The 15,360-nt window shown below is 39.6% G+C and overlaps 1 protein-coding gene across 3 annotated transcripts; it reads right to left on the bottom strand.

The window, feature by feature from the left end:
• Nucleotides 1–1,188: 1,188 nt before the first annotated feature.
• Nucleotides 1,189–14,930, bottom strand: glra4b (glycine receptor, alpha 4b). Of its 3 annotated transcripts, XM_058626506.1 has the most exons (10): nucleotides 13,642–14,930; nucleotides 12,529–12,656; nucleotides 10,443–10,510; nucleotides 8,713–8,936; nucleotides 7,292–7,374; nucleotides 6,593–6,730; nucleotides 6,299–6,513; nucleotides 5,276–5,434; nucleotides 4,166–4,261; nucleotides 1,189–4,069 (listed from the first exon to the last, which is right to left on the bottom strand). In XM_058626506.1, exons 1-10 carry the CDS (start codon nucleotides 13,698–13,700, stop codon nucleotides 3,797–3,799), a joined length of 1,443 nt encoding a protein of 480 aa, XP_058482489.1. In that variant the 5' UTR covers nucleotides 13,701–14,930; the 3' UTR covers nucleotides 1,189–3,796. The 3 variants fall into 3 exon arrangements, 2 of the variants coding, with proteins under 2 accessions (XP_058482489.1, XP_058482490.1); XM_058626507.1 differs by lacking the exons at nucleotides 12,529–12,656; nucleotides 13,642–14,930 and adding an exon at nucleotides 12,328–12,436; XR_009240039.1 differs by lacking the exon at nucleotides 1,189–4,069 and having other exon boundaries at nucleotides 4,212–4,261; nucleotides 5,061–5,434.
• Between the last annotated feature and the right edge of the window lie 430 nt (nucleotides 14,931–15,360).

The following is a 15,360-nucleotide window of genomic DNA, read 5'->3' as shown; positions in this document are numbered from 1 at the left end:
TCCACTAACAACTCCATAAGGAACTTTAGTACATGTTAGAGAGACACTTATTAATGTGCCTGCAGCCACACACAATGGGTTCTTCCCCTTTACTCTCCATTTAAGGCGTCAGGTGCCCCACCCCCAACACACGCACACTTGGTGTGTGTGGGCTTCATCTCCATTCTGGGATTTCTGCTACTCTGGAATAGTCAAACAGTCTGGGGCTTTATTGCACAAACAACACAAAGTAGAAACCTTTTATGACAATCATCCTAGTAACCCTGGTGTCTGTGTGTTCTTGAGTCACATTTGAGGATCTTCTGGATCCTTCATGACCAGGACACCCCCAAGCAGAACACATTTAGCCAGAATAGTGATGTCCAGTTTATAATATAACCTAGTAGTTCTTGACCGCTTCCTGCCCTAATTCTCAGCCACGCACAATCGTGCTGCTAATCATCTGATAAATGTTTGTTCAAAACTCTCAGTGATAGCTGTAACCATGGACCCAGTATCCAGCAAACATGGAACCTTTCACTCACCAGTGCAGATATAACTGAAGGATCAAAATGTATCTCCAGAATTATGTGACTTTGCTCACTAGCAGATGTTTTTTTTTCTATCTATCTCTGCTGCTGCTCCCCCTTTGGTTTCAATGTCATGCTTTGTCTACTAGCCTCCTCTGAGCTTCAATGAGGTCCTTCAGCTCAGAATAACTTGAATACCTGTCAAGTGACTCACAAGCAGTACGTACCTAGACAAACCATGGACGCAAATTGTCCACTGAGGGTTTAAGCAAACTTTATCTCTTAATCTTACGCTCAAGCTCTGATCCCTGACACCCTCACATAATGGGTCACGCAAGTCTCTTTGAGATTTAAGTTGAGCTTGTTCATCTGTTTCTACAATCCGTTTCCTGAGGGACATCAGGACATGGGAATAATCTAAGTGACTCTCCTTCACGTTGTTTACGTGTAAAAACCTGAAGGGACACTGAAATGTGTGAACCTCCCTCTAAATATGAACTATAATATTAACAGTCCCACTGTCCTGTCTAGCCTTAGGATGGACTAGACGAAGGTAAACAAACAAACAAAACAGTCCTTTGACAAGAGCAGCTAATGGGCCACTGATGTTCTGCATGAAATAAGAAAGTTAAAACACTTTAATTATGATTTTTTAATAACTGTCAAGTAAACAGTGGCATGACATCATTTAATGCTAAAATACCTGGTGCGCCAATTTACTTTACTGCCGACTACCAGCCGCGTTCAACCTAAGAATGCAGGTCTGATATGTATAAAAACAATAAATGTCACACACACTCCTAACCCTAACCACCAATTACTCAAAACACTGCATAGGTTAAAAAAAAAACACTTAATTCTCCTCAGCGGAAACAGCTTTGTGGCCCATGTTCCTCCTATCGGTAGCTCTATATAAACACTTGGTCCCACGTGTTAAACAACATTGTGTGCGATAGTAATAGTGTAGGCTGACATTTGCAGTTTTCTTTAATTAGATGTACTTTTAAATCTGGTGTGAGTAGGTAATAATATAATAATATTTCTTTTTTATTTATATAACACCTTTAAAGGCTGCTCAAAGATGCTTTACATACATGAAAAGGTAATAAACAAGCATAGGCAATACATTACATAATTGAAATGTGTCCAATATAAACTCAATTAAAAATTCACACAATTAAGTTAAGGAGCTGTCATGAATAGAAAGCAGTTCTGAAGAGGTGACTTTTGATGAGTTCTAAATGTGGTGAGGTCAGTGCAGTCACACATGTGTTTGGGAGTGAGTTCCAGAGGGAGGGGACAGCAATGTGGGAACATTTCATAGTTGTACATGTAACAAGTAGCGTGTGATCCTTACCCCAGACTGAGAAAAAATATACTGCACTCCATAATGTCAACTATACATAGGCAAGTGTGACATACTGTGGTGCAGGGTGCAGTATTGTTCACAGGGCACATACAAGAAGAAAAAGCTCCCTCTTGTGGCAAAAGACGAAAGTCATTTTACTGCAGACTGAGACGGGGTCAGCTGACATGTTTACCTAAAACACAGGTGTTGGAAAAATGTAACACAGTTGAACCTGGATGATGTTCTTGAGTTTCTGTCTCTGGTGAGGGCTAAGTTCTGTCTGACCCATTCCAGTGAATGGGAAAATAAGCATTAATGTATCAGAACAAATGTTAAATGTTGTATTTTATCATGCGTGGTAATTTCATTGATTTATATATAGAAATCTGACATTATTTTGATTAAAAAAATAGTGCCTATCTCAGACTTGGAGTGCATTGTACAATGTCTTGTTGCCCTGCTCTTCTTACTGTATGTGCATATGACAGCTACCATTTACATTAAATATTAATATGACAGCTTCATTTTATGAGGAGATTTATTTTTAAAACAAATCTAGGTCTCTAGAGGAGATGGACTCGTATGCATAATCATATGCACACAGAAATGCTAATCTACCAATATGTTGTGTATACCAAAAATAAAATACAAGATGCTGAACTTGAGTCATAGCAGCAAGAGAGACAGTTATTTCAGATTTTGCACATTTGCCAGCTAAAAATAGAGTGAGACCTAAAAATAACTGTGACTAAGAAAAGTGTTAGAGAAAAACAAATACGTTTAAGTGCTTGGTAGATGCCTTTGGCCTCAGAGAAAGACAATTAGTCTGCAAATTAACTTAAACGTTTAGATGTTTAATCTAATGATACCATATTTCATTATTGAAATCCTGTCAAATTATTATATTTGAACTGGATGGATAAAATAAAAAAATAGCACCATATTTGAACTTGTGTATACCATGCTATTACATGAAGATAGAGTGACATTTTATCCCAGTATTGTCGCTGATGTTATTGAGGCTTTACAGTGTAGTCCAATTATTATATCATAAAACTCCTGTCATTAAAACTGTTTTAAGTCTGCAGGAGCAGTTTTTCAAAGAAATGAAACGTATGAATTAAAAGGGTAGTTCAGGGTTGTTCTAGTGTTGTTTAATTTTTTATACACACCCCAGTATACGACATGCTTATTCGAGCATGTGTGAGTATGTGTGTGTGCTTGGGTTTACAGCAGGGAGCCGAGAGAGAAAAAAAAGATTTTTGATACTTACAAAAGGTTCACCGAATAAGATCTACGTTTGCTTAAGCTTATTATATTTTCAGAATATGTTCACTACTTGATCACACTGTTAGACAGGCTTTTCTGCCCGGAGAGTGAAGCTGAGGGGAACCACTCGTTCCCCTCAGCTATCGACCAGCAGCTACTGTGTCTTTAAACGTTAAAAATGATTCTCTATGGGCTTTGGTGTGGGAAAGTGAGAAGACTTAGGTACATGCTGAGAGCAAAGCACTGTAAGTCACTACCTCATTCAACCACTGATGAATAAAGAAAAAACACTGAAATATCCCTTTACTGTATTTTTTTCTATGCTGTGTTTCCCATACTGCACAGTTAGCATGACAAACACAACAGACACGAGTGTAATTGATTCTTTTGTCTATGTCTATAAAAAAACAGTTTGAGATAAAAGATATTTATGCTGCCTGGACAATGGAATAAAATGTATAATGCTCAAAAGTGCATTTCTTTGGGAGTATTAAAATTGAAATAAACTGGAAGACTCATCCATGTTGCTGGATTTCCCCGTGATACTGGACATGCAGTCACAACACATCTGCCTCAGCTGAGGCCTCTCAGCCTGTAAATGTTTCAGTGAAAGCAGCAGAAGTAAAAGTCTCCTGTGGCTTTACGGTCCTCCTCGGTTGTTGTTGTGTTGTCACAGTGCAGCTTGAAGGTCCTCATGCCAGAGAACTTTGTAGGTGAGCCAGTACAGAACATTAAACATGAGGAAACTCATGGGGAAAAGTGCGCGTGAGATGGTGTCGATCCGTTTTGCCCGATCCACAAAGCGCCTTCGTATGTCGTAGAAACCTAAACCAGGAGGTAAATCGGCGAACACTGGTGTTGCATCCATCTCTGGTACGTTTCCTGCTGACAGTGCGAGTCCATAACTCTGGAAGAGTAAACCCTGCTGTGCCAGCTCGTCCTCCTGGAGGAAAAAGACAACACAGTATCATCATTGGCTCTTCTTTTTTTAGAGAGTGATTGGCTTTAAAAAGAAAATTGACAAGACAACAGTACTAACCCGGGAGCAAACAGTGCACTGCTGGCTGACGTTCCCATGAGGAGCACTGTTGCCTGATGTGTTGTTTCCTTTACTCTTACTGTCACCATTTCCCTGCTGATGGGGGAAGAAAAAGAGATAAAACATGTAGTTAAAGGTCCAGGGTTTATTAGCAGAAAGTGAATATACTACTTGTGACACCTTTAATATGGTCACAATTGTATTATATATTTTTATATGAGTCAGTTGTACTGTTGTTTGGGGTGTAATTGCTATGCCAAAACAATAGGGGAAAAAAAACATGCCCCAAATGTGTCTCCGGCCATAGTCAGCAATACCAGTCAAAAAACAATGCTTCAATTAAGACTCGAGTTGTTGTCCTCATGGCAACCAGTTTGGTATTTTACCCAGTATCTCAAAAAACAAGATTTATCCAACAAGAATTGATTAATCATACTAAACGTCAGTATGTCGTGAACGTCTTTATACAAGTTATGTTGTGTAGTTATTACGATCCTACAGACTTTGATCTGCAGCTGCAAAGCTGTTTATGAATCATAAAAGAAAAAACGGCAGAAACTTATATATTTACACAGAAAGTAATTGACTAAATACCACAGTGTGCACAACCAGGTACACATCATACACTGTGTGAGGAATCATTTCAAGTTGTAAATTGAACAGAACTTGCCTTCTTTTGTCTGCATTGTTGATGGGGGTGGCGCCCCCTGTTGACGAGCCGCCACTATTTAAAAGTTACGTACATTAGCTTTAACACGTAATTGTTTCTCACAAAGTCTACACACCCCAGCAAGTGATGAAGTTTTTTAAAAAAAATGTAAGCAGATGGGTTTTGTGTTGTAGTGTAGTATAAATATCAGAAGATGCTCCGTCAGAGGTTTAAAGGTGGTTGTACCTGTTTTGTCCCTCATATTCTTCTTTCTCTAATAAAGTCCAATGTGAGGCAGCAAGATATGATTAAGAGAATATTCCGTGCACAGAATTAATTACAGGTCAGTGGTGTCTGCTTCTGCCGGCTGGAGAACAACATGCAGCTGAGAGGTGGAGCTGGGTGCAGGGAATAGCAGGTGACAGCTGCCCGAGGGCCTGCGTGGGTGGGTTTGCACTCACAGTTCTCTGTCGCTGTCGCTCTTTAAGCTTTTTTCTCAGTCTGAAGAACTCCTTGTGCTGGCGTGAAACAAAATTAACGGCGGCATATTCCAGTAGCGCAGCAAACACGAACAGAAGGCAAACTGCCATCCAGATGTCTATGGCTTTCACGTAGGACACCTGTGAAGGCACAAAGCTCCAGTCACAGACAGTTCACATTCATATTCATTTATCTCATTCATGTACGGCAGTGACATTAAAATTGAAAGACATCAAAAGAAACATGGTAGAAAAAAAAGAGAATAATCTGTTTTTCACTGATGTTCAAGTAATTGTAGTAAAGACTTTGAATTGTATGGTAAAGTTTAACTTCAAAATAACCCAATTAGTCAAAAATCATCTAGGGATCCACTGCAATCTAATGTTTTTATAAAGAACATTTAAAAACAACACAACCCTGTGCAGTAAAAGAAAAAACAAAAAAAACATTTAAAAAGATAAAAAGGTGAGAGGAAAAAACATAGAACATACACAGCAAATGCTCACACTGTTGGTTATTAGTGATGTAACTCACAATTCTGTTTGATTAATCTGTCAATTATTGTCTCATTTAATGACATTTGGAGTTGAATGAATTGGAACAACACTCACACCTGATTACTGATTCCCTCAGAAAACAACACCAACACCTCACTTCTCTGACTTTATGGGATTATCAACACTTCTGCTCCTGATAACACTAAAGTAAAGTAAACTAAATAAATATTATACATATGAGACAATCAGTGGATGGTCCATATATTTGATTGGGCAGAGATTTTTACTCTGTATACCCTTCCTGACACAACCCTGTCATTTATCTGGGCTTGGGACCAGCACTAGGAGTACACTCGATATGGCCCCCTATTGCTGGGGCGTGTGTTCCTTGGATCCCGAACTGGCAACCCTTTGGTTACAAGCCCAGTTCCCTTCTGCTCATCCATGGGCTGCCCATTTTTCCCTCTGTGTACAATAAACAATAATGAAGTTGTAAACTGCCCTGACCTTTGGCAGTGATGCCCTGGATCCAGAGCTCTGTGTTGTCATGGTGAGCACTGTAGTGATGCCCAATCCCACTCTGGCCGGAGCTGCGTCCATGTTGATCCAGAACGACACCCAGGACAGGATGACCGTGAGCAGGCTCGGTATGTACATCTGGATCAGATAGTAGCCCATTTGACGTTCCAGGTAGAATTTGACCTCAATGCATGTGAATTTACCTAAACAGAGAGAGACGCAACCTGACTGTGTTATCATCTATGGAGGATGCTGGGTGGCAGGTGGTCAGGTGTCATGTACCTGTGTTGTAGTGTTTGGTGCAGTAGCCAAGGCCTTTGTCCTCTTTCAGCACAAACTGAGGAAGAGTCAGATCATCAGCCACTTGCACCGCTCCCACGTCCAACCATTCGAAAATAAGATCGTTCATGGTGTATCCAACTAGAAGAGAGGCACACGGTACGTAATAAGGCCTATGATACATCATCGTCAATGACAAAAATCAATGCTTGAAGGTGTAGTTCAGGTTTGATGAGGCAATGACACATTGACGAAGCTTGCTGATGTTAACAAGAACCAGCTTGAGATCTCTGCAGTCTGTGATATCATCTATGATATCATCTATGATATCACATGTTTGCTGCTTTATCTCGCAGCCTTTTCTGTCCCGAAATTAAAGTTTGTGTCAGTTTGTAAACTAATGACTCCCCTCACTTTAGTCCATAGAGAAAACTGATGTTACGTCACAGCACAAAGGAGTTGATGATCCACTTGTGTTATAGTGGGTCTCTGGTGTTGGGTGCAGTGAGTGGCTAATGACACAAACTTCAGTTTACAGTTGGAAAACGCTGTCTGAGCATATTCTGGAAATATCATGGCCTTAATCTAGTGCTGCTGTAAGTGTCAGCTTTCCTTGTATGATAGTAAGCGTCCATGGTTCAGCTCAGTGCTTACAATGTGTCAGAAAACCCGAACTATCTCTTTAATATCAGATGAACTCACAGCTTTCCAGCTGCATGATACATGTCTGACTGTCCATGGGGAAGTTTTTCAGATCCATGGGACAGGAGAGAGTGAGCGTCAGCCTGGAAAAACAGAGACAGCAACTCCATGATGGCACTGGAATGTGTGGAACATTGAAAAATGATGCGGCCACACTGTAATCCACAACAGGACAAACGTGAGTAGATGAGGGAACAACCCTCAAATCCCACTGCACCATTGTATTCCCTGCTCAAGTGTCTTCCACGTTAAAGGTCCCATCAAACAACTCGAACATTAATGTTCTATTCAACTGCAGCCTACTTTTTAGAGAAGACCGAACACCATGAGCTAAAACAAATGTGTGAGCGCTTCCCCCTCAAAGGACACAAGGGTTCTGTCCTCCAATACAAGTATCAAGGACAGTGTTTCCTAGCTTTCCCTGCTTGTTTGTTCAAGTTTTTTAAAGTATGGTTGTATGAGGTACTAACTCATAGCCAATGCTGATTGATGAAGATTGAAGAGTGAGAATCAGACATGGACTCTTGCGCTCACTGAAAATATGTCAGCTAGCAGGTACACAAGATAAAAAACTACAATATCTTAAAAATATGTTTACCACACTATCTCCTCATTAGAGTCTCGAAACATGAAGTTTGTGTTGCTTTGTCAACTATTTGCTGCCCACATAAAAGTCAATAGAGAAACCATAGGTTTTACATCACAGTACACGGGAGTTGTTGATCTAATGTTGCCTCCCTTCATTTATGTTATTTGATATTTTATGACTCCAGTATTAGAAATCCTACATTCATATTAACCTAAATGGCACAAACGTACCAAAACGAGGCAGCAGCAGAGCAGCAGATCCTGTGTCCCAGCAAGATAAATATGCTGGTTTTAATGGACTTAGAGTCAGTGGTTTACACACATACATTTCTAAGTTCTTGTCGACTTAAGCAGGTGTCCCTGCTGGCAGTCATGTGAGAGTCTGGCACAATGGTGTCTTCTCACGGAACCACACGTCAATAAACCTGAACTATCCATTTAGATATCAGTCTTTTCTTTTCTCCTATAAGCATTAAGTGTAGATGAGCATTATTGGAGATGGTGTGAAATTTTCAACAGATTTGAACCTCATGCCTTGTTATTTTGTTAGTCATCTAAGTTTAAGGGTTCAGCCAGGGTTTATGTTTAATAGAGTAATACTGTTTCCTCTTCAACTCCTTACCATCATGCTACAATGCACTGTTTAGTGCCACATTAGTGACCAGAGCCTGCAGACTGAACTACACTGCAGTGAAGCAAACACACTGTTGGACCACATGTTCAGAGACTTAGAGGCTTATATTCACTTGGTAACTTACCAAACCGCAGATGAGTCACGACTGATGAGCGACGTGCACAATTAAGCCAGATTGATCATTTACATGGAGGATCACCTGATGCTGTAGAGGACATTTCCATTCTGGAATATGCGAAGCAGTTTGTTGTCCGTCGTGACCTCATGGAAGTTTGCTCCCTTTTCGTTTGCAAAGAACAGGTCGGGTTTCCAGATGGAGTCCAGCATGGAGGGGTCCAGGTCCAGAGAGTCGTCTGGATACTCCTTATAGGCCAGTCGAGGGTCATTCCACTGTTGTCTCAGAAATATATTGAGGCGATAGTCCTGTGGTACAGAGTTACGTCATACACACAGTCACTCTCACTGAAAACACTAAGACAACATCACCTAATAAAATCTCCTGCAGCTATTGTAAGAGTATGTTTGACACGTTCTCTCACTTTTAGGAAAGTATGTCAAATATTTACTCTCCCACACCAAATTCCATAGAGAAAATCTTTATTTTTAGCGATGGGGACACAGGAGCTGCTGTCTCACGCTGCCTCATTGGGTAAGTTTGTGTCACTGAAATAAAGAATTTCAAGCACCAAACACATTAGAACACATTGAACTTGCTGTTGCAGGCAACAGTTGACCAGCAGCTACTGTTTACCCATGAGATCACGTCTGTCTGTCTGTCTGTCTGTCTGTCTGTCTGTCTATGTGTCAGTACATCATACAACCACACTTAAAATTAAAAATAGAACTATGATATTTTATTAAAGATTGTGAGGTGGACACATAGGCACATAAGAAACAAACTAGTAACCACAGTCTATGTGAGCACACGCAGACTAGTGTGTGTCAGTCAGTGTGACTCACACAGAAGCAGGTGGGAGTAACATGAATGCTGACAAATACAGACAAAAAAAGCTTTCAAAAATGCACGAGCCAACATGAGCTAAACCTTAATTAATTCAGTTAAACTTCATTCATAAAGAATAGCTCCCAATTTGACAGAGAGATGAGAAAATCATAGTGGACATGATGTGATGATCTTACAAGATGGTTTCATATTTAAGTGTTTTTGAAATTCACTGAGTGGAACACATTTATATACATTTCCTACATTTATTTGAAGTATTATTAGATGAGATTTGTTTCTTAAAGTGATAGTTCAGGTTTGTGAAGGGAACTGAGCTGTGTACACCCCCTGCTGGGCTCTCTACTCTTTACTAAGAATATGTTTTCTGCTTTATCTGCTTTTCTTTTTATTAGACAACCTTTACCGGGTGGAAAAGGTGTCACCTCATCAAATCTATGCTCTTTTAAGAATAGAATAAAAGCTACATTAAACTGTTAGGCAGACTTTAAACACTTTAAACACAGGATTTCAAACACCATAGTCACAACCTGTGTGTTGTGATGTCAAATGATTTTCTCTATGGACTTTGGTACAAGGAGGTGAGCGATTTACTTGAGTTTCCAGGTAGAAAAGGACACATTACAGTGAAATAAAGCAGCAAATATATTACTATACTATTCTATTGTAAACTCAAACTACATTATGGGTTAGGGTTAGGAATGGTTGTCTCTATGTGGCCCTGTGATGGACAGGGGAACTGTCCAGGGTGCACCCCACCTTTCACCCTGTCAGCTGGGATTGGCCTTGCAACCCTTATGTGGAGGATAAAGTGGTAGAAGGTGAGTGAGTGAATGAGTAGATTATGTTAGGTGAGCCTTGCTCGTGTCCAACTATGAAGACAGATGGGACACCATATAATTGTAATTTAGCTTATTAATAATAATAATAATAATAATAATAATAATAATAATAATAATAATTCTCACCATTGTTGTTTCCGTGATGGATCCAAAGCTGTTGATGAAGATGTTACAGGTGACATTGACAGGAGGACCTGACAGAAGCAGAGTATCATCACAAATCAGAGTCCCGTCATCGTCTGAAACATGGCTGATAGTGAGACCTGCTATGATGTAGCCTGGAGACAGCAGGCAGAGCTGGAGGTGTCCGAGCTGAAGATGCTGAGATTAACATATTAGGGCAGCCTTTCTCAAAGTCTGCTCCAATATACCAGTGGTCCGCGAGGTTACAAGAAAGTAACATATCATATTTTAAAATTTAAAATGCCAGTGTTTTAGTGTCAAACAATATTTGTTTTGTGGCACTGTCTGACTTGAGCATTGCAGTGGACCAGTTTGTGACACCGCTGACCGCAGCCGCTATTTTGAATTAGGTGGTCCAGGACCAGGAGTGTTTTTTTAAGGGTTAGTGGTCCTTGGACTGAACAAGTTTGAGAAACACTGCATTAGAGGGACAACTCAGGTTGAACGGTTTGGAGATAAAATAAGAGAGTCATGGTTGAGAGGGTTTGGTCATGATCAGAGGAGGGACAGTGATTAAATTGGACAAAGGATGTTGACGATGGAGCTGCCGGGCAGGAGGAAAAGAGGAAGACCACAGAGAAGGTTCCTGAATGTTGTGAAGGAGGACATGAGGACAGTTGGTGTAACAGAGGAGGACACAAGGGAGAGGACAAGATGGAGACAGATGATCTGCTGTGGTGACCCTAAAGAGAGAAGTCGAAACAAGAAGAAGAAGAAATATGAATGTGATCTGGAGGATTTTTATGACAGTAAACTGAATAAATTGGTCATTTTGAGGTTTGGGAGACACTGATCTAGATTCTTTTTAATTTGTATGTAGAAATCATCAATTTTATATATATATATAAAAAAAAATGTTGATTATGAGAATGGAAGATCACTTAGAGAGTAGCAAGGCATAATGTTGTCACCTGCATTCTCTCTACATTTTGATCCACAGGATCAGGGAGACTTTCTAGTTCTGTTTACACCTTTACCTGCTTATAGCTATTACCATCTTACATAAACATGACAATTCATCCTAATCTGTTAAGATGTTGCTGAGATATAGACATTTGAACTTGTTCAATGTGACCGAACCATGTTACATTTGAATTGTGGACATATTCTGGATCAGATCCGGCTGAAACTGATGATATCGTGTCATACATATACTGAATTTCCTTCAAAATCCACTGAGTCTTGACAGAGCTAACATTTTTAATAGTGTTGTCCATTATAAGAGATTTCTGGAAGCTTCACTCAAACATTTGTATCTCAGATGGCAGGGTTAGGGTTAGGGAAAATGAGTCATTTTGCTCTAATATGAAACATCGCTAACTGCAAAATAACCTCTGCTATCTGCTTCCTTCATGCTAATAAATGGACTTTGATGAAGTTGTGTTGTCATGCTTCCATCAGCGTGGCCCTCGTCGTCATAGACAAGTGAACCTTTAAATATTTCAGTGGCTCATTTTCTTACAGGCAATCATTTATTGATTCTCCTTTAGTTAAATTAGTTTATTTATAGATAATCAGCCGGGACTTACGCGACATGCACTGACACAGATGTGGAGCAAGTATGAAATATGTATGACATGTGACCCCAGAGGCTGGGGATGTGTGGGGGGGGGGCAGGGATGGTTTGGGGGGGCGGCGCTATGTCAGAGAGAGAATGTGCTGGCTGCAGATCGCAGTTAAACTGGCCTGTGGGTCAATAAAGACGAGAAGCTGCAGATCTGAAAGAGAAGTCGGTGTACAAACATCATGAACCTGAGGCTGTAGGTCAGTATAAAAGCAGCAGCAGCAGCACATGACTAAACAAAAGCTCCTGTGGGAAATCACTCACTGTTCTGACTCATCTGTGAAGGATTTGTTCTGCCTCAAGGTGCGTTTGCCTCCACAGGAACTCTAGCGACCCCTCCAGGGGAAAGTCTCAGCTCAGCTTCTTCTGCAGACTGAGCAGCGTATACTTCATCACGCCTGTTCTGATGGAGGAGAAGCTCCTCCAACTACACACACACACACACACACACACTCTCTCTGTTACCTTTGAAGTTTGGTCTGATGCGGGCGTCGTAGCCAGATGTGCGTCCCATCAGCTTGTCCAGGAAGTCAGATGGAGAGGGAGGTTTGGCTGCTCTGCCGGGGAACTTCATCTCCTTACAGAGCACAGACCTGCACGTGACAGCTCACCATCATTACCTCTCCTCTCCTCTTATCATGTGGAAACACAACATGTGCTGCAGGTGTTTAATATTTAACTATTTCTTTGAAGGAGTTTTTAAAATGACATGCATTTTCTAATGTATGTATGTTATACTTTTTTTTTTCATTGCCCACAGCATCAAATTGTGTAATAATTGTCCAAAGATTGCATTTAACTTGTCATTTCTATGAGACAGCAGTGTAAAATAGAATAGAATCCCTTCATTGTCAGTGCATGTCACATACCACAACATTTTGGTGTCTCTCATTAAACAAGCACTATATACATTTACACGTGCACAAAAACAGAGGATAATATAATAAATAAAGATTAAGTGTATTAAAAACGTGAGCACATTTTCTATACAGTAATTGTGTCGAATAAGCCTATTAAACGTATATATAGGTAATGAAATAAATAAAAAATTATAAGTTATTTGTAATATATTGTATATTATTTCTGTTAATAATTATGAGGTGGTGCCCTTTTTTTCAGCCTCCTAAAATGCCTGTGAATGGCACTGACTTTATAGGTGAGTAGAGAGGCAAAGACCTAATAAATCTTTTTTATGACCAGTTTTATTTTGTATTTGTACAGTTTTTGTTAAAATGTTTAGCTTATTTTATTGCATATAATCCTTTTTTGTATTTGTCAAATGTTGAGTGAAAAGACTCATGCATGAAAGTTTTCATTTCACGGAGGTTGTTGTCTCATATATATGTATATATATGTATATATATATATATGTATATAAGAATGTATAATTTGTCTGATTGTGTTATCACAGTCAGTGCTGACATGACTCTAGGTCAGAAAAGCACACAGCTCACGTCCATAATTATGTCAAGTTGTAATCAATAAACATGCAGTTTAAACATTAATATTGGAAAGGAAAAGAAAATCCTGCAATTTTACAGAATGAAATCTTGATATAAATCTGATTTTGTGTCCTACCTGTGTTGCAGAAGAATGACAGATGAAGACCAAACCACACAGAAGACGTGCAACAGCATCCTTAGTTGGTAGAAAAAGCGAATGATGAGACCAACGGAGAGAAGAGTGACAAAGACTCTGCAGGTGGAAAACACAGAAAGCTGCTGCTTTATAATTCAAAATCCTGGGAAGTGTTTTTTTTCTTCTTCTTCTTTCCTCTGCCTGTGTTTGTGTGACTGACTTCAAGCTTTATTTCTTTTTCATGGCCATATGCATGATGTAGGAATTACTGCCAGGACATTTAAAGAGACAGGAGCCTTTTTCACAACAGCTCCAGAATCACAGCAATGTCAGGGATTCACAAACACACTTCTCGACTTCTGCTGACAAAATTATTAAACTATTCATAACAAATAATTTTACTCAAAGTGCTTTATAACACAAATCCACAAACCTGAAAGAAGAAATACTACCAGATTTTCTACTATTTCATCATCAAAGATTAATGTCTCTCAAGTAAAAACCTTCATGTTAAATTAAATCAACCCCCTTTTTCATTTCAACATATGGTATATTGTTGATGTATAGTGTAGGGCCAACATTATTACATTATTTTATTACTACTAAACTATTAATCAAGTATTTTGATCATTTTATATATATAATTTTAGCACTGATCGACCTTTCCCACCATATTCTGCATTTTATGAGCAGAAACAACAAATCGATTGATTGAGATAATATCAACACAAAGCACTCTAGAACAGTGGTTCCCAAACACTGGGTCGGGACCCACTGATGCGTCATTGGACATTTTCTTTAGGGAGGTCCCTAAAGAAATTTACAGAATGTTTCCAACCTTTTATTTAAGATTTAGGCGTCTAAATGTTTTAAATAACATGAATAAAATGAAGTTGTAATCATTCACTCAACATCTGATTCAATTAGTCGCCACATTGTGCACAAATTTGCTTGTGTCACAATTGATTTGTGTCAAGATAGTTTGTCATCTTTGAAAATATCGGAAGTTTAGGAGACACTGTTCTATAATCTAGACGTTATAATTGAGATTAAAGTAATCTAAAAGACAGTCCTCACAGTGAAGAACACAGGATGTAGTAAACCTACAAAACTGCAGTTGGAAGAAAAGTCCGGCAAAATTGTTGCATTCAAGGGATTAAATGATGACGCACTAAATTCCAATTAATTCAGATTTGACACATTTCTGTGTCAGTACACATCCACACAGAGCTGCGCTGAGTTTCTGGTCTAATTATTTCATCTCCAAATAGCCCATCAAGTTCAGAGGCCTTGTGCTTAATCCCCCATATAGTATATATATGTAGAGAGAGAGGGAGTGTGTGTGTGTGTGGGGGGGGGGGGGGGGGGGGGGTTGTTCGGCCATTTACTCGTGTAAAATTAATGTCAAAGGAAGCGACAGGACGTTATGGCTGCATGTGTTTGCCTCACACTTGAGAGGCTGTTCCACACTTTGGCTCCAGAGCTCACACTGTCAAACTGGATAAGAAATGTGAAGAAAACATGAATGCACTCCTAATAAGACGAAGTCCACAGTTAGAGGGAAGGAAAAAAAAAAAAGAAAAGAGAGAAACATTGTGCATGCTTGAGTGTTCTCACCCCCGGACAAGATAAGTAGGCCAAGTGTCATCCTAATGTTTTGCTGGAGTGTACGACGCATTCTCTACCATACAAGTCTGTCTCTGCCCATTTATACTGTAC

This window comes from Solea solea, chromosome 4, assembly GCF_958295425.1.
Source record: "Solea solea chromosome 4, fSolSol10.1, whole genome shotgun sequence".
NCBI lineage: Eukaryota > Metazoa > Chordata > Actinopteri > Pleuronectiformes > Soleidae > Solea > Solea solea.
Note: the sequence above shows the minus strand (reverse complement) of the source record. Positions and strands in the feature narration are given on the sequence as shown.

What these genes read in the sequence shown, in the direction of transcription:
- glra4b (XM_058626506.1), bottom strand. Translation starts at nt 13,700, where the DNA reads ATGCTGTTGCACGTCTTCTGTGTGGTTTGGTCTTCATCTGTCATTCTT. An exon ending in AATGTCCTCTACAGCATCAG is followed by an intron (nt 7,375 to 8,712) that starts GTGATCCTCCAT and finishes CTGTTTTTCCAG; the next exon opens with GCTGACGCTCACTCTCTCCT. An exon ending in CACCAAACACTACAACACAG is followed by an intron (nt 6,514 to 6,592) that starts GTACATGACACC and finishes CTCTCTGTTTAG; the next exon opens with GTAAATTCACATGCATTGAG.